Genomic DNA, 20,356 nt, shown 5'->3' with positions numbered 1-20,356 from the left:
TGTGTGGGTGTGGGTGTGGGTGTGGGTGTGGGTGTGGGTGTGGGTGTGGGTGTGGGTGTGGGTGTGGGGTGTGATACCAGGATTTCGGTGAAGTTAACAACTAGCTAACTAGCGCTGTAATATAAGGGTTTCATATTAGTAAACATAAAGAAAGGCGTTATTCGGTCTCCTTTTCACCGACTATAAAACAGTTGACACTTTTCAACATCAGAGAGAATTTATCTACGTAAATGTCACGGAAATCAAAAAGAATGAGTCAGTTTGGTTCCACCCACTTAGAACAATATTCCACTTGCTTTGCACAATGTCAGTTTTATGGGGGGACGAAAGCCCGCAGCGATGTAGGGCGCAGTCGTTTAGCATTTAAGTTAAACGGGGATCAGGGCCTTCCAGGATTCAAACCCATGATCATAGGTGTCTGGTGTGCTCAAGGGACGCAACTCCGCACAGCGAACTGCCGCACCTTACAGGACTGGTCTAGTCGTGCTCCCCAAGAATGTAGTGTACATTTATCATATCTCTATCAAGTGTATTGCATCACCATCCTATAATGAAGAAACAATGAATACTAGGTATTGTTTATTTCTTTTTAAAGAGAAGACTGAGCACACAATTTAATAAAAAGTCCCCCAAAATATGTAGAATTTCTAACATTCTTGGTCACTTTGTGATGTGCCCAATAACTGCCACTTCGTATTGTGTGCAGTGTGAATGGCACATAGAATATAAATGCATTCCTGGTAAGAAACTTGAACCTCCTCATCACATCTAAGTCAACTTTTGGTGGCAATATGGGTCAAGGGTATTTACTGTTTGAGTGAGTGAGTGAGTATGGTTTTACACAGCTTTTAGCAATATTCCAGCAATATCACTGGGAGAACACCACAAATGGACTTCACACAGTGTAGCCATGTAGGGAATCGAACCTGGGTCTTCAGTGTGACGAGCGAACACTTTAACCTCGAAGCTATCCCACTATCATAATACACCTGGATAACCGAGGATGGTGAATAACAACATTACTGGGGTAACTGTAATCACAGATGTATTTATTTCACAGGACACACATCACACAAAGACATTTTCAATATATATTTTGCTATATACCAAAGTCACATCCATTAAGTAGATGTTCATGTTAGCATGAAACATCACTGTTTAAAAATGAAAGGCATTCTGAAACGAAATATCTCAATATAATATAACATTTCAAACACAGCCCTGGTCCATACAGTATAGCATGTGCTCAGATTACCCACAAAATTACTTCCAGCAACTGTCACAGAGTATTCAGCCTCCATATCTCCTGGTCTAACATTACAATGAAAAGAATTTAACGGCTTGATCAAATTAGTGGTTCTCCGATCTCAAATTACCCATCCTTAAGGACAAACTTTATGGATGAATTATGTCTTTATTCAGGTCATTCCTTCATCATATGAATCATTCGTAGAATTCGATACAGATTCTTGTATCATCATCAAGCAGGTATGTGACGTTTCGATACTTATTCGCTAGGAGCAAGAATATTAGCTCTGAACGTCGTAGAAAGAATAAAAAGAAGTTGTTATCCAAAAAACGTGTCATATATTCATGTTGCCTTTCAAGAACTTCAATAAGAATGTGAGTTAGAACACAGTCTTAGGCTCAGTATTATTCGTTACACTGTTATACTGAGTCTAACAAAACCTTGTGGAAGGTCGCATCAGGTAACCTTTTCAATTGACCAATCAGAACACAGCTTACCAAATCGCGAAAGTTGACATTCGCACATACCTTTTGAACTTTTACCTCGAAAAAAGTTTTCTACCCGAACGATTCCGAATGCTACACTCGTATTTTACGTACGATCGCTTCCGAGTGATGCACATGAAGCACGCAACAGTGAGTAAACACTTGCTGAAAATAGCTTTTGTCAGTATTCAAGGATGTCAGCTTGCGGAAATATTAGCTAATGATAACCACGTCAACAGAAACCCAAAAGCGTACATTCTGCAGGTCTTATATCTATGTTTTATGCGGGTTTTCATTTGTTGCGAGATCAGTGCTGGCGACCGGGGAAGAGAAAATACATTTTGTAAGTCCCGACGAACCCTAAATAGTAGCTGATGTCTGACTGGTTAAAGACGTTCGGACGTCTCGCGTTTGATTGGACGGTCATAGGTCGCTCAAAGGTTACCTGACGCGACCGTCTACCTTCCAAGGTTTTGTTAGTATAGCAGTGTAACGAATAATACTGAGCCTAAGTTTACTTAGACTGTGTTAGAACACAGGTCAGTGACATCAACATGTTTACAATATTGTTGGCCAGAAATTCAATTTGAAAAACAGACCAGCATGAAAAAGTCTTTCTTTTTTAACAGAAAGGATGTCTTTGTGTCTATTAAAAGTGAGTCATTTCCCATTTTCCTTATTTTGAAGTCTGACTGGTCGCGAAAATGTTAATGACAATCAAGGGTGCTTACTTTGAGATTGTTTACTGTAGATTTACTGAAATGTGAACCCTGGACATCAAGGAAATTTGAGAATGAGTGAGTGAGTATGGTTTTATGCCGCTTTTAGCAATATTCCACCAATATCATGGCGGGGGACACCAGAAATGGGCTTCACACATTGTACCCATGTTGGGAATCGAACCAGGGTCTTCAGCATGAAAGGGAATGCTTAGACCACTAGGCTACCCCTCTGCCCTGAGAATAAAGATAAACATACCATGTCTTGAGGTCTGAGGCAACCACACGATGGAAATGATACCTTATATTTTCATTTAGAACCTTAGAACCACTCACTATTTTAATTCTGTTTTGACAGTTCAGAATCAGCATTTATCAACACTTTTGTAGATTTTTTAACAGTTCCCATTTACTGTATAAAAGTGTGCAAAATGAGAACTAACTATTTTACGAAATGTTATATGTCAAATATACTAGAAGATCATGTCATCCAGAGTTGTGTGGTTACATGCGAAGTGCTTCCAAAAATATCCCTTCAGCAACAGAATAAATCAGTGGATGTTTCTAACTGTGACCTTGTAACGCCTGTAAAATGACTAGCAGTATGTTAGATACATATCCGAGGTCTAATAAGAAAATCATTATCTCAAAGGTTACAATTGGTCCTCCATGAGATGATGAGTCAGCATGTTGCCTGTCTATCGTCCAGCTCCCAGTATCAACTGTATCTGAGTGAGTCTCGCTTCCTCTTCCTGTCTCTGATTGCCACAAAGTCTTTACGTGTTTGACTAAGCCTCAGCTCGAGAATGTTGTTTATTTTCTGAACAATTTCACTGGCCACCTCCTCTTCCACCTCGAAGTCATGATGCTTGTAGTCATGATTGGTCTGGTACATCATCCGAAACACGCACTTGCCTACAAACAGAACATCTCGTCAATAGAACATATATGTAATACATAGGGCTGCGCAATGTAACCGGTTTACTGGTATTTACCGGTTCAGACATGAAAACGATACGTATTGCGATACGCTGATCGAAAACTGGTATTTTGACTTGCATTCGGAAAACTTCGTAACACTCGGAAATCTTCGGATATGTCCTTGTTTCATTTGTGCCAAATATTATTCACATTTTTATTTTATCATGATTAAAAGTTGTTATTAAAGCTTAATCAAGCCTAGTGATTTTGTTGTGTTTTTGCTCTATAAATCAAGAATTAACTCGATTATAAGTAGTTTTTTGTTTAAAAATACTTCATGCAATATATTGTAATACGTATTGAAATACATGCTTTTGCATTGCAATATACCGCAATATGAAAATTCTCTGCAATACCCACCCCTAGTAATATATAATGAGTGAGTTTTATTTTATGCCGCTTTCACCAATATTCAAGTATCACCATGAGGGGAACACCAGAAATGGGCTTCACAAACTGTACCCATGTTAGGAATCAAACCTTCCGAATGACAAGGTAACTCTTTCATGACTAGGCTACCCCTCCACCCCCTCTTTAATAAGTGACTGCTATGCATTCTTGCATTTATATAGGTCTAAATGTACATCAGGCGGGCACAGTGTCCTGTGTGGCATATAGTGATATTGACATTGCAGAGGTACAGATAAGCTGCGTATCTGCGTACATTACGCAAATATTTATGGGAAAACTCAATTCCTATTAAGTCTATTGTGTACAAGTACGCTTGAAATTTTGTAAAAACTCAATAAATGTGATCTTACATGCGTACACACAAAAATTTCAAATCTTAGCTTTCGTACCGGTGGATTGATAAAATAACTGAGGTATATTGAGAGGTTCTATTTCAGGAACTTGGCAACTTGGAGTCTTTCTTACAGTTTCTCATATTACAGAATAAATATAAATAACAAACATTAACATTTAAACTTTCTTATAGATTAAAATTAATGGAAAATAGCAAAATACCCAATTGAGTTTGAGTGAGGTGGGTACAATTTATTTGGTTACTCAAAGGACAATTAGGATACCCAATTGAGATGAACACACGGGAGTACATAACTCAATGACCCAAAAATTTATCTGCAGCTCTGGACATGCAAAAATGTAAAAAAACCTGTTGAAGTCAATTCTTACAAATAAAAAAATCAACAACAATAGCTTCAAAGACATATTTAAGCATTAACACAAAAAAGTGCTGACAATACAAAATCAGTTGCATAGGCGGATCCAGAAAGTTTATTAAATGACCATTAAAACTTTAACAGGTGAAAATGAACTGTGCATCCCCCTATTCTCAAAAAGCTGTATCCGCCTCTGAGTTCCGTTGTTCAGCATGAAACTGCAACACAAACCTCGCACTTTCCATCATTGTCTATTGTCAGCCAATTAAGAAACAGAAGTTAGTACTGGGGCTCCTTTCACAAAGCACTAAGGTGATCGTAAGTCACTAAGGTAACCTTAGTGCAATGTTAAAGAATGGGAGTTAAGGTTAACCTTAGTAAAGGTTGCTTCATGAAAGGAGCCCCTGGACATGGCCTTATTTTCAATTTAAGAAAACATGATGGTAAAAATGTTTGCTGGTCAGCTCGTCAAATCCTGGAATCACTGACAATTAATGTTCATAATATCAATCCAGTTCAAACTGAACTTGAACACCTTAATAGGATGGAGGGAAGTTGTCATCAATACACCTTCCACGGTTGGTCAGGTACACTTTGTGTGTGTGCTTTAGCCCATCTCAGCAAAATCCCAGCTGTATGCCAGTGGCCTGCACATAGTGTGTGGACTGGACAATACAGTGACTGATATGACCAAGATCCCTAGGTATCAGAGTGGTGACAAGCAGAAATAAATGTCACAAAGTCTGGTCCAAAGGAAAGAAAGCGACGCTTAAATGTAATATCACTAGGCTTAGGCAAAAAGACCATGTTACGTCATCAAAATCTTAAAGAGTAAATGCCACAAAAGCCATAATTGCCTCCACTTAATGACATTTCTTATTTTCACCAGGGCTCAGGGGTAGCCTTGTGGCTTAAGTGTTTGCTTGTCATGCCTAAGACCCAGATTTGATTCCCCACATGGGTACAATGTGTGGAGCCCATTTCTGGTGTTCTATGCCATGATATTGCTGGAATATTACTTAAAGTGGCGTAAAACTAAGCTCACCCACTCACTATTTTCACCATTATGTTAAAACATAATGGCTGACAAAAAATAACATCTTGTCATTAAGGACCCGTGAAGATCCGGGGTAGAATATGTCTTCAGCAACCCATGCTTGCCACAAAAGGTGACTATGCTTGTTGTAAGAGGCGACTAACGGGATCGGGTGGTCAGGTTCGCTGACTTGGTTGACACATGTCATCGGTTCCCAATTGCGCAGATCGATGCTCATGCTGTTGATCACTGGAATGTCTGGTCCAGACTCGATTATTTACAAAACGGCGCCATATAGCTGAAATATTGCTGAGTGTGGCATAAAAACTAAACTCATTCACTCTTGTCATTAAGACCCTCTCATTGCATCTTCTGCGCAGTAAACTTCCAGTTGTATGACATTTGATCTATATATTCGAGTCTGGACAAGACAATCATGGGGCATTCGTGACCCACTCGTGTTATTCCAGGACAAGCCGAATAGCGACTCGTGCCCCTCTCGAAGGATTTCATATTGGCGCATGAACATCAGAACTACTTTAAACAAGAACGATAACTCTATCCGTTTGATTCCAATGTTTCTTAACATCACCGAAGTACATGTACATTGCTAGGTTGTTGTTCTGTTGTTTTTTTCTTATCTATGTTAAAGAATTAAACCTCTTTGATACAACTAAAAGAAGGAGAAAAACATATTTGTGAAAGACATATTCTTATGTAATTATTACCAGCTGTTCACCTTATATTTCCAATTTTCTAAATAAGGTTTAATAATCACGAATGGGAATTGTTTTATTGAATATACAAATAAAATAATATTTTTTTAGCTACATTAAATCCCAAAGCAGATACTCAAAAATGACTTTGAAATATTTCTCAAACTGAACATTTGTGTAACCTTGCACCCCAGGTGGAATTTCAAATGAATTCGCTGAAAACAATATGAATGACCAAAAACAGTCAGACTAAAATATCCCCAGAGCTATGAAATATAAGCCCAATGTTAAAGATTAAGTTTGATTAGTTACATACAAATACGATATTATTGTTTTGAAAATTGGTCGAAGCGCACGTACAATCTCCATAACAAGCCCGCAAGCTCGTCAGAAATACACTCAGTTGGACCCATGAGAGCTGTTATGTCAACAAACGCATGTGCGTGTATTTGAATCTCTCACCGTCAATCGCATGATTCTTATTAAAAACTTCATAATAGCCAGCAAAATCCTTTTAGCTACATCATTTATACTTTCAATATGACGATATATATTTTTCATGATTCTTTAAACAATGGCATAATGCCATAAACGATTTAAGTACTCGGGATTATTTTTATCAAAGCACAGCGCTCATTTACGCGCGTTCTGATTGGTTTGTCGTATTTTCGCACATAACAAGTATCGAGTGGGGGACGAGTCTCCTTTGAGGTTACAGAAAGGGGCGAGTGGTGACGAATGACTCAAGGGGTTGTCATCATGAGCTCCCATGCACTCACATATGATGACATGCTAATATACTTACCATTAGACCTATTTTCCACAATATCACAGTCGGCAATAGTGTCAGCATCATAAGTAACAGCCTTCTGCTTGAACAGCCTCCCTGTGCCCTTGTTGGTGACTGGGTCTATTTCCACCTTCTCACCACTAACACCTGGAGGCAACAAAGGGAGACAACTGCAGTGACATACACATTTATTGTGAGCTTGACTGACATGGGGGTGCAGCAATCATATTGAAATCACATCTGTTGTGAAGCAAGTTTCTTTGGCTGAATTGATGTTAACATAGCGTGGAATCATATCAAAGTAATAGATCTCATTTGAATGATACTATGGTGCACAATAATTTGTAAATGTCTTGAATTAAGCTATCAAGTTAACATTGAGGGAAAAGAACATTAATGACATACTGAAAAACGTTCCCCATAAACCAGGGCTCCAGATAACTTTTGGGGGTGCGAGTGTACTTACACATCATATTGCAAGTGGAGGTGTACTGAGAATTTTGAAGGAGTACTGACATGTTTTTGTGTGAGCGAGTTGGTGATGTGGTTTGTCTGGACGATTCATCGATCACTATTTCCAACCATGTATTTGTATTTGAAGACGCGTGAGAAATAACTGAGCAACCGTGTGATGCGTGAAATGTCAGGTCCGACTGGATATAAATAGGAACAGTGTAGTTTTTAGCCAATCGAAAAATAGTGACGCATATCGTTGCATGGCAACGCAAGGGATTCCTACTGTCGGGGTTTCCTCATGTGTAAAATCGTGTTTTGCAAAAGAAACTTGACAAGTATTTATCCGAAATAGATTTCCATTTGCACGATACTCACGGAAATTAAATGTTAGACGTACAAAGGTATTTATGTGCGTTCACGATACGCTTTAAATCTTATATTATGTCGTACTTAATTGATTTTGAGGCGTACATTACGCCTGTACGCCCCTTATCTGTAGCCCTGTAAATCGTTACTGTCCATTGTCTAAAATTTGCTTTAAGGACGCTGCAAAAATTAAACTGTTTCCATGCTAAAACTGACTTATCATGAGGACCTGATCCGTAAAGCGTTCATAGCTCTACGTCATTTGTAAACCTATGACAAACTATAAACTTGTAATAGCTCTACGTCATTTGTAAACCTATGACAAACTATACACTTGTCATAGCTCTACGTCATTTGTAAACCTATGACAAACTATAAACTTGTAATAGCTCTACGTCATTTGTAAACCTATGACAAACTATACACTTGTCATAGCTCTATGTCATTTGTAAACCTATGACAAACTATACACTTGTCATAGCTCTACGTCATTTGTAAACCTATGACAAACTATACACTTGTCATAGCTCTACAGTTGTCATAGCTCTATGACGTAATTATACCGTGAAGATCCGGGTAGAATAGGTCTTCAGCTATACCCATTTTGTTGTCATAAAGGCTGACTGCTTGTGTAAAAGCCTATGCGTATAGCTATTTGTAAAGCCTACGGGACTGTCATAGCTGGTCATTTTGTAAACCTATGGACTGACTTGGTTGACACATGTCATTTGGTTCCCTACTTGACAAACTATACATGTTCATGCTGTTGATCACTGGATTGTCTGGTCCAGACTCTCGTCATTTGTAAACCTATGATTTTACAGACCTATGACAAACATATAGCTGGAATATTGCTGAGTCCTATGACAAACTATCAACTCACTTGTCATAGCTCAAACGTCATTGGTAAACCTATTACAAACTCTAAAGTTGTCATAGGTTGTAACAAACCTACAAACTATACAGTTGTGTTGTAACATTACAAACACTGTGTGGATTGGGACACATTACCATATCCCAGTTACAGCTGCTCAAGCCTAGTATTCTTTATTACGAACGTTAAGCAACATGACTAGATCTCTACTCATTAAAATGTTGTTAAACTTAAAGACAATGACAACTTTACTGCACAGGCACACTTTACAGTGTTTATCCCACACTAATGATGACTGGATGTCTAACTGTAGAGGTAGAGAGAAGCCCAGTCAGTGTTGGTATAACATTACCTAGCTGAACCTCTGTGTTGGTCCTCAGCTTATGCACCATGTTGACGATGTAGGACTTGTACTGGTGGCTGGTCAGAGACTCTGCCACGTCCGAGGAATCCACAGGATACAGCTCTTCTAAGTCCCCTCGCTGACCTACAAGACAGGATCAAAACCGGTGAACACAGGAGCAGCCACAGTCAACACAGGATCAACCACAGTCAACACAGGATAAACCAGTCAACACAGGATCAACCATAGTCAACACAGGATCAACCACAGTCAACACAGGATAAACCACAGTCAACACAGGATAAACCACAGTCAACACAGGATCAACCACAGTCAACACAGGACACAACAACCACAGTCAACACAGGATCAACAACACAAACACCCACAGTCAGCACAGGATCAACAACACAAACCACAGTCAGCACAGGATCAACAACACAAACAACCAGTCAACACAGGATCAACAACACAAACAACCACATTTAGCACAGGATCAACAACACAGGTTATACTACCAAGGTATTGTACTCACTGTTTTCCCTGACGAGACAAAACTCCATAGTGTCTGTTGCGGCCAGGGTGGACTCGAGATCAATCACAGACCCAGGCTCGCTCTGCTTCTCCAGGTAGTAACTCAAACCTGCAACACAGAGATACATGGTGCAGTCAATCCACATGTGAGTTGAGACTCAAGAAGAGATTCTCAAATCCAACAATCTGTATAACAGCACACCTGGCTCCAAGTTCACATTTTGCCTGCCTGCCTGCCTACCTGGCATCACATTTTGGTACTTCCCCTACATGGCTTCACATTTTGGTGCCTCCCTCCTGCGTCACACTGTTGATATCTTCAACACAGCTTCACCTTTTGGTATCTTCACTACCTGACTTCACATTTTGGATCTTCACTACCTGATTTCACATTCTTATATCTTCACAACTAGGGGTGAAACGGTACGCTCTTACCACGCGACGGTTCGTATTGTAGTACAAGGCCTTCGGTTCCGTCAGTATATGAGATATGATCATAATGCAGAAAATTGACAACAAAAGCCAAACCACAGGGGCTTGTATAGCTGAAAACAATACACGAGTGAACGAGTGTTGGACCTAGGACGTATCATTTTCAGCATTACAAGCCCCTGTGAGCAAAAGCTTACATTTTTTAATAGCATGGAAAACAATAACCATAATCTTTGTTATTTTGAATTAACAAAACTGTCATTTTATGATTGGATAGAAAAATGGCGGTACAAAAACCAAAAATACTGTTTTTGTTTTATCGCATTATGGTATACCGAACCCAAGGCAAAATACTGCAGCTCTACTAATACCGTGGTATACTGTTTCACCCCTATTCACAACCTGACTTCACATTTTGGTATCTTCTCTACAGCTTCACATTTTAGTACCTCCCTTACCTGGCTTTACTTTGATTTTGCGTCGTTTGAGAACTTTGTTGAGGATGTCTTTCATAGGAACATGCATGTTTTCGACTTGGAACTTGTTGAATCCTCGGCTCGGAACATTTCTACAAACATACAAAATACACAAGAGGTTTTCAACATAGTTATCAACGATCACTGTTTTTATGCCTACAATCTAAATGTGAATTTTAATCAACATAATTAACACTGCATTCACTACTTATAACTTGGGCAATGGGTTAATTTAATGTGAATTTTAAACCCACTACTTATGACTGAATTGGATTCCCACTGTGACTATAAGTGACTTTGCTTACTCACATTGTGACTACAAGAGACTTCTTTGGTGTTGGGTGAGCAGGTGCCCTCTCCACTAATGCCAGCTTTGAGAATCCAAACTTTGACACGGGTTCCCGTTTGTCGAGGCTGGGGAAGTCCATGTCAACCTCGCCGTCGTCCTCAGCGATGTGCAGCCAGTAGACACCAGTGTCCTCTCTGGAACCAGCAACATCGTAACAAACACATATCTATTTGAGATGTTAAAGAGAAACCATAATATTATCTGACAGACAGAGGATTCAAATCATCTCTGCTAAACAGGCATGTCAGTAATTAGTACATTTTCGGAATTTTTTAACCCCAAAGAATTACTAAAAAGTTATTCAAAGAGGTTATACGAGAAAGTTTGTTCTCACATCATCCTGGGTTCGCGGGCCTCGTGTGTATACTGCCAGCAAATCAGACCAATTAGTTCCTCCACTTTAGCTGTTGCCACGACAACCACTGGCATTGGATAGGCTCTACTATCTGCTGGTGCCATAGTAAGGAAAATGTCGATTTTTTTGGTTGCAATACCTGCACTCGCCTGAAATTTTCAAAATGAAAGCCTTTCAATAACTTGATGTGTCCTTGATATATGACAATCTGAAATTAGAATGTCTGTATTTTGTTTGCATTCTTATTTATTGGTTTGTTGATGGGTAACTCATGATGATTATTTCTATGTAATATACACAAATATTTGTTTGTTTGTTGTTTAATGCCGCAACCGGCAATATTCCAGCTATATGGGGGCGGTCTGTAAATAATCGAGTCTGGACCAGACAATCCAGTGATCAACAGCATGAGCATCAAAGAGGGAAATTCTATTAGTAACATGCTTTTAATGTACACACCACAAATAATTTTGCTATTTCCAGACCCAGAACTTATCTTGCTAATGTGTTCCACTATACTTGAACATTCCGCATCATGAACCTGGGTTTACAGGGATGAGAATGTATTGAACTAAACAAACACTATGTTAGCTGTGGATCGGATTACATGAATTAAGAGTATATTACATTGCATCAAAACAGTGACCTTTCAAATTCCCATGACTGGGTTTAAGGTTTGTTTTTTTATTCACTGTTTAACGCAACATTAAGCAATATTCAGCTAGATCATGATAAGTTAATAATTGGTGTCAGGCAGCAAACAAAATCCTTTTATCTACTAGAAATTCAACTTAAACAGTAAAATCAACAAAGGCTAAATATCTATGAATTGACATGAATTCTCTCTATACACTAAAAATTCAGTTCACCAAAGTGTTTTCCTTTTCAGATACAACAAACATAACGCCTACCCTTCCATCAAACTTGGCATATTCTGTGAATGGGTTATCTCCCTTCATTCCATGAGTGTCCAGCTGCTGAGAGAGGAAGCTGCCCTTCCTGGTGCGCTCCTGTGGTGGTACCTCCTTCTTCTCAAACAGGTGCCCCTTGTCATCAGCTGGTACAGGGATGGACATTGCCAACATTAACATGAACACTATACTGAATGCTGCATTTGTCTATGGGTGGTCACAGATTAATCATGTTGATAGACATGTTTCAACTTTGTTCAGATTTAGACAGGCTACAGGCATATGATGAAACCAAGGGACACTACTCTTGGGAATCTCGCTAATCTGGACAACTTGAACGAGTGAGTATGGTTTTACGCCAATTTTAGTAATATTCCAGCAATATCATGACAGGTGACACTAGAAATGGGCTTCATACATTGTACCCATGTGGGGAATCTTACCCGGGGCTTCAAGTGTGATGAGCGAACACTTTAACCATTAGGCTACCCGACATCCCCAATCTGGACAATATCCAGACTTAACTTTTGGTTGCACTTAAATATTCTCCAGATGGTCCCTCTGTATTGCAAGAGTACCACAATAATTTTTAACTATCTATCATGACTTTTGCAAAAGTTAAAATCTCCTTGATAGTTACCACTAATGGTGATAAATTATCTTTATCACTTCAGGCCCTGAGCTATAAACAGCCACCCCAAATAGGAATCATTACAGGGGCATATTAAAGATTTGAAACGAAATGCCCTTGTCAGACAAACGGAGAGAAAACAATCACCATTTGTCCAAAATTTGGAATATCACCAGACTCTTAATTTTCTTCAATTCAGTCATCATAAAAATGTGAAAACCAAAACCTGCATCATGGAAAAGTAACTCAAGTCATAAACAAGCAATATAGTAATCAGGGTGTGATTTTGCTATTTACAACCTGCACTGGTGCAAGTTAACAATGGCTGGTGCAGGTTACCTTCAGTAACAAGTTGTACTCGGTGCAGGTAACAATAAATCCTCCAACATTTTATAGCTGTCAGCGTGTTTTAATTGGGAAGAAAGTGAGTGGAAGTAATACTTTTCTCCCCGCATGACTTGTTACAAGCATAGATATTTGTGCAGTCATAAATCAGTAAATCATATGATTGAGATTCATAAATAAAGGTACTGCAAAATTGAAACAGAATCATCCATCATTTATCATCATGGGATCTGGTTCTGTTGAATGTATCCGATACTGAGTACTTGTTATGAATACTGATATACAAGTATTTATGTTACATATTAGAACCAGTGACATAACTTTATGGTGCAACTTAAGTTTTGATGGTGCAGCCAAACCAATAAGCCAGGTTGCACTCGGTGCAGGTACTAAATAAAATGGCACCCTGATAATACAATAAGAGATAAAGCTTTCTTTCTATTTATTGGACATGTATTCACTTTGGAAATTCTTATGAGTGAGTGAGTTCGGTTTTTACGCCGCTGTTAGCAATATTCCAGCAACATCACGATGGGGGACACCAGACATGGGCTTCATGTGGGGAATCGAGCCTGGGTCTTCACTGAATGCTTTTTAGGCTACCCCTGTACCCCAGAAACTTCTTATGAAAACCTGGGGGCAAATATTGACATCCATGAAGGGTTTGGGACTAACAGGGTCGTGGCTTGTACTGTTGTAAGGTGCTCACCTGAGTAGTTTGTCTGGGAATCCTTCCATGATATAGTCTTCACCTTACACTGGTTCCGCTTCTCCTTCTTCAGGCGCTCCAGGCGCTGAGCCGTGTTGGAGCGGCGTCGGTGGGCACCTGCAAGCACAGAGCCTAGAATAATGTCCATAGTGGGGAGAAACTGACTTCTACTCTCAGTAACACAGTATTAAAACTGCATATAGAAAGATTCGTTCAATTCATTAATGCATCAAGTTCTGCAGAGCAGGTCGTGTTTTAACTAATAGTAAAACATCCGAGTCGAGTTGGACAAGTAGACCCAAAGGTCTTACATTAGCTGAGCCTGCAAAGGGATTGTGTGGGGAAACAGATTTTTGTGCCACATCAATATACCAGCTATACGGTAGCAGTCTGTGAATAATTGAGCCTGGACCAGATGATCTATGATCTAGTCATCAACATCATTAGCATCGATTTTTGCAAATTGGATACGATGACATACATACAAACATTTGTATAGTGCCGATATCCAGTACAACTGCTCAAAGGCGCTTTATTTTCCCTCGATCATTGGATATCCATCACAACGGCACATCATATTTTTCAATCTCAACTCCCTAGGGAGTATATAACTCTTGCTGCCTACTAGGCGCACTGAGTTAATGTGGCTTTTCCATCCTTACGATTACCCATTCACAGCTGGGTGGACTGGGACGCATAGTCACAGTACTTTGTCCAAGTTTACTGCACGTTGCCATACCCGCAACTAGGTGTTTGCACATATTCATGTGGCCACTATCTGGTCATCTACCAACGGATTCGTGGGTTCTTTTAAGTGCACAGGGTTGTGTACTGTACACTAGGGGTTGTGACAACACTGAAAGAGTCTGCACACAAAGTTGACTCCAAGGTTTTTTACACCCGGTCACAGGTGGGCTTGATCCCGGCACCTCCAAGCTCCCTGGATTACTAGCCTGGCGCCCGATGCTCGCCCACCGCGCCCCGAGGGTCATGTATCAACTAGTGGTGTGACGATTAATCCATATGCATCGATCCATGGGTCCCCGATACAGTGAATCAATATAAAGTTTTACATTGCCGTATATCCCGATACGATACTTCAAATGGTCCACGATACATTGATGTTTGACTTTGAATATTGCCAAATTGCGATATCTGTCAAGAAAAAAGACTTACTTTTGTTTGATGATTAAAATATTTTCTCTCCATACGTAAATGTTTTCTCGGAAATTCTTGCTTCAAGAACTGTGTTAGACATAGCGATCGCATGTTATTAACATTCACAAAGTCTGTATATAAACTTAATTATCTCGTTACCGAATAAACATTAAAAAAAGCTGGCGGAATTGGACCAAATACTTTAATATGGTTTTGTTTTGATCTTAAGATGCTTTACAGTTGGTGTTAGAATTAAAGATTCTAGTATCGTGATACGTATCATATCGCCACCCTTATATCGGGATTCGTATCCTATCGCAGCTTCAGTGCACAATACTTTGGCAATATAAACTTTAATATCGTCAAGTATCGTATCGCAGGTTGTATGCCAATACCAGCACTAGTGTCAACCAAGTCAGCGGGCCTGTCTACCCGATCTCGTTAGTCGTCTCTTACGACAATCATGGGTTGCTGAAGACCAATTATTACCCGGATTTTCACGGGTCCCTGAGAATGTATATTGTTGCTTATGTTAAATGTTATGTCATGTGAACAATGTTAATAATTTGTAGCCACATAAGTCTTCCAATTTTGTAATTATTATTAATCATGGTTAGGAAGTTTGTATTTCGGTGGAATGCAAACAATACCTCATTTAAGATATAATTTGATTACTTTTCATAACTGATTTCTTTATAAAAGCCTGTGAACTAACTAGTCCTGATACTTACCATAGTCCATGTCGGGCAGAATGTCATAGGAGTGAGACAGCTCATCGGAGGTGTCCAAGCCGCTGTCCACGGGGCTCGGAGGGGAGTCACAAGTGTTCCTGTAGGACACAACAGTATTAGACCTCCATGGAAATAAACACATGTTCAACCTGAGTCAGGCTGACCATGGTTCGAAAGTAACAGTAGTGAATGTGCTGGGTTTTAAGCCCCTTTTAGCGATATTCCGGCAATATCACAGTAAGGGGACACCAGAAATGGGCTTCACACAATGCACTCATGTGGGGAATCGAACCTGGGCCTTTGGCACGATGGGTGAACACAATAACCACCCAGTGGTGGTCCGATTAATTGAAATAATCGAAGATTGGTCGTAGTGACTAAACGACTAAGCAATCGATCATATTTCTTATCGAACACAAACAATTCTGGAACACTTGTTTTCATTAACAATATTTTTCACATGGTTGGTTTTGTCAGTTACATTTCGCAAGCACTGCAAGCTCATTTCAAGTCATGATTGAATTTATCTTAAGATTCCAAGAAATTTATGTTCCCAACATACTAGTCATCCTTTAGAGATGTGAAATTTTGCCAAAAAACCCCTAAAGGAACTACATGTTTTTTCCTTATTTTTATGTGCATTAACAAATTTCATAAATGACGCTAACCAATTATTTTCGATGATTGATCAGTAGTAATGAACCAATCATCAATTATGAGATTTGAACCAATTCCCAACACAATAACCACCGTGCTGACCCTTAAAGTAACATTATTATGCTGGTAACATTCAATCATATACGGATATGCCACATTGCTTGTTACCTACCACTTTCATCACTGTAGATAAACCTGTAGGAGATGATGATTTTGTGTCCCGTGTCAATAACAAGGGAGATAATTTGTTGATGTGACATTCAAGTTGACCCCCCTTCATGACCCTGGTGGCGTCACACAGATCTGGTGGAGTTCTAATACTGCTTACCAGTGAGCGTATGTGCTGAATGATTCTGCTCGAGTGTTGGGCCGCTCCGCCTCGTCCATCTCTATAATCAGCTCACACATGCCGGTGTCATCACTTGTAATAAAGGAGTTCCGAATGTGCGAGATGAGGAAATCTACATCATCCATCATCGCCATGGTGATCTGTAAAATCAGATATAATAACTGTCATTTTATGAAAAAGATAACTTAATATATTAACATGAGTAAATATTAATTTTAGTTTTTTGTATGTTGCAAAGCCAACATACCAGTAATTTTAATGTACATGGCTCTTTCAGTTTTAGAAAGATACAGTGAAGGATTGTTCAAGTTTGTTACAATGAACAGAAATGCCGGTCTGAGTGCTTCACTTATTCATACAGAGAATACAGACTGCTACATATCCTATGGAGATGCAGATAGGTATCGTATTGGAGAAAAAGGTCTGAACATGCTGAATGCTCATGGAGAGATAATAAGGGGCTGGCGTTGTTGATCTGGGCATTGAACAAAAGGACCCCAAGGCACCAATCTCTGTTATCAGTATATAAATTTGTTGGTTGGTTGTTGTTTAACACCGCACTCAGCAATATTCCAGCTATAAGGCAGTGGTCTGTAAATAATCAAGTCTGGACAAGACAATCCAGTGATCAACAGCATGAGCACCGATCTACGCAATTGGGATATGATGACATGTGTCAACCAAGACAGCGAGTCTGACCACCCGATCCCGTTAGTTGCCGTTTACGACAAGCATGGGTTACTGAAGACCAATTCTAACCTGGATATTCATGGGCACAGTATATACGTAACCAATCATACTTTAGTACAAGGTTGATAAGTTATTAAGTATGTATAGACTCAGGGCTCCAGATAAGGGCCGTATCGACGTATGTACGGATAAAAAATATGCACGATACGATAGGAAATAATTTTGAAAACGTAGCAGATACGCACCACAGCAATGGTGTACGAATCATTTACAGACGTATTTAGATGAAAAGGTATTGTTTTATTGTTTATTGACCTGTTTACACAAGAGTAGCAATGTTGTGGTGCCTATACCAAACGAAACACAAGAATACTGATTACTAATTTCCATTCAGTACTCTAAATGTACTCTTAAGTTTTTCCAGTACTCCTATATTGAAAAAAATAAGGAGTACGTACTCCTGATGTTGAAAAATTATCTGGAGCCCTGTCGACTTGTGTGCCTGACTCGGTGCATATAAGGCAAAAGCTGCAAAACTGCAACCTATAACCGACTAGGGCTGGGACGATACACTATGTCACGATACGATACATATCGCGATATTTTACCTGCGATACGATACGTATCTGCTATCACGATACATACACCTTGAAAGAATGACACAGAATTTAGATTTAAAATGATCTATTTCAAGGTATTTGTGTATAACAATAACACTATTGTAATAAACAAGCACATTATTCTATCATACTTGCGTATTTTTCTCTAGATAAGAACTTTATACTGTTTTGAAAAAAAGTTGTGTATCGTTTAGTATCGATACACCAGTCAACGATACGATAGCTGTATCAAACTTAAATGTATCGTGATGTATCGGTGCTTCGGTGAATCGTCCCAGCCCTATAACCGACTTGTACTGTACGTTGAACATCCTCTGGTTAATATGTCATAGGTATGATTCACATCTTCATAATGTTTTACCAAAATCCTATCATGTCTTGTCATGCTAACTACAAAACATTTGAATATTTACATTCTTGCTCCGACGCCATTTACAGTCTTGCTTTAAAGCATTTTACTTTTGAACATTTTGAATACAGTAAGTTTTTGTGTTCATGTTAAAAAAGGGGCGGTGGGGTAGCCTAGTGGTTAAGGCGTTTCCTTGTCATGTCGAAGACCCGGGTTCAATTCCCCACATGGGTACAATGTGTAAAGCCCATTTCTGGTGTCCCTATTTGTGCTGTTATATCGACCCTATCATGTTCACATTAGTGTTGGGAATTGGTTAAAATATCATAATTGATGGTTGATCCATTACAACCGATCAATCATGGAAAATAATTGGTTAGCGTCATTTATCAAATGTTCCTGTTGTCTTTGTAAAAAAGAAAGAAAAAACATGTAGTAATTTGTTTTTTTTTGCAAATTAAACAAAATCCATTAGCATATTTAAAGGATTATTAGTATGTTAGGAACACAGATTTCCTGGATTCTTTAAGATACATTCAACCATGACTTGGAACAAGCTTGTTGTGCTTATGAAATGTAAATTTAATGACACAGACAAAAGCAACCTTGTGAAAAATGTTGTTGATGCAAACAAGTGTTCCAAGATTGGTTGAGCTCGATTATGAGAAAACATGTTCGATTTCTTGGTCGTTTAGTCACTCGCGACCAATCTTCAATTATTTCAATTAATCGGACCACCACTAGTTCACATGTTAATAACAATGGCAAATAATACATTTTCAATCGATATAACTGGTGTACTTAAAAAAGTACAAATTTAATCGTTTGGAAGTAATGGGGTACAACATGTCGTAGCAGTAGGTATACACTATGGATAATGGACCGGTGGACATAACATGGTAAAGGCGGCCAGCAGATCTTGGTAGACTGTTATCATGGTTATTATTTCGTCGAAACTTCGTTTCCAAGACAATAACACGTTTACCACAAGATTTCCCTGGTTTACGTAGTCCAGCATATAACTAGACGACTTTGGACTATACCAAGGTGTGCTCGATCGATGTAGGCCTTGGCTGGAATACGAGTCTATTCATATGAACTATGTTTTACGGTGTTATAAACATGTACTGCAAAGCGTGGCATGCAGTCCAGTCCCTGATAGTGCCGCTCTTTCACAACAGTTAGCTTCAACTACTATTCTTCAGTCTTGACAGACAGATACAGAACTACCGTAACAGTAAATATTCGATCCGTCCGTCTAACACTCCGAACACAAACAGCTGATGTGGTGACGGTGAAAGGTACCGTATTTATACATAACAGTGTAATAGCTATGAAAACAGTTCAACTCTAGCTCTTAGACTGATCAAGAATAAAAGTTTTAAAAATTTCCAACCTGAATGTTATGAAATAGTACTTCTGCAAACCTGTATTTGATTAATCAGGCAAACTTATTCTCGTTCCCTTCTAACCATCCTCCTCGCCGCCATCTTGAACTAGTCTACTTCCGGGTCACAGATCTATAAATAGCACTGCACGTGGGGGGTTTATTTACAGTCGGGTCGGGTCTGACGGACTGACTGACTGAGTTTGGTTTTACGCCGCTTTTAGCAATATTCCAGCAACATCACGGCGGGGGTCTGACGGAAGCGATGACTGACTTACAATGGTTTTACGCCGCTTTTAGCAATATTCCAGCAATATCACGTCGGGGGACACCAGAAATGGGCTTCACAAATTGTACCCATGTGGGGCATCGAACCCGGGTCTTCAGCGTGGCGAGCGAACTCTTTAACCGCTAGGCCACCCAACCGCTCTCTTGACGGGAGAGAAATTGACAATTTTCTTGCAAGGGAACTGCAGAGCCTGGGAAAAGAGGAGGCTGGCGGTGGGGGAGATTCCTGTCTAATATTCGAACATGACC

At 39.4% G+C, this 20,356-nt stretch overlaps 1 protein-coding gene across 2 annotated transcripts; it reads right to left on the bottom strand.

The window, feature by feature from the left end:
• Positions 1-1,779: 1,779 nt before the first annotated feature.
• On the bottom strand, positions 1,780-19,932 carry LOC124259988 (target of rapamycin complex 2 subunit MAPKAP1-like). Of its 2 annotated transcripts, none has more exons than XM_046694216.1 (12): positions 19,860-19,932; positions 16,753-16,913; positions 15,768-15,865; positions 13,879-13,995; positions 12,194-12,339; positions 11,262-11,431; positions 10,888-11,061; positions 10,561-10,670; positions 9,672-9,779; positions 9,146-9,280; positions 7,113-7,244; positions 1,780-3,368 (listed from the first exon to the last, which is right to left on the bottom strand). In XM_046694216.1, the coding sequence occupies exons 2-12, from the start codon at positions 16,905-16,907 to the stop codon at positions 3,172-3,174; spliced, it is 1,542 nt and encodes a 513-aa protein (XP_046550172.1). In that variant the 5' UTR covers positions 16,908-16,913; positions 19,860-19,932; the 3' UTR covers positions 1,780-3,171. The 2 variants fall into 2 exon arrangements, with proteins under 2 accessions (XP_046550172.1, XP_046550171.1); XM_046694215.1 differs by having other exon boundaries at positions 19,829-19,917.
• Between the last annotated feature and the right edge of the window lie 424 nt (positions 19,933-20,356).

The sequence above is a fragment of the Haliotis rubra genome, unplaced genomic scaffold (genome assembly GCF_003918875.1).
Source record: "Haliotis rubra isolate DU_JTF1 unplaced genomic scaffold, ASM391887v1 Scf746, whole genome shotgun sequence".
NCBI classification, from domain to species: domain Eukaryota; kingdom Metazoa; phylum Mollusca; class Gastropoda; order Lepetellida; family Haliotidae; genus Haliotis; species Haliotis rubra.
The sequence above is the reverse complement of the archived record's forward strand: the minus strand, read 5'-3'. Positions and strand labels throughout refer to the sequence as shown.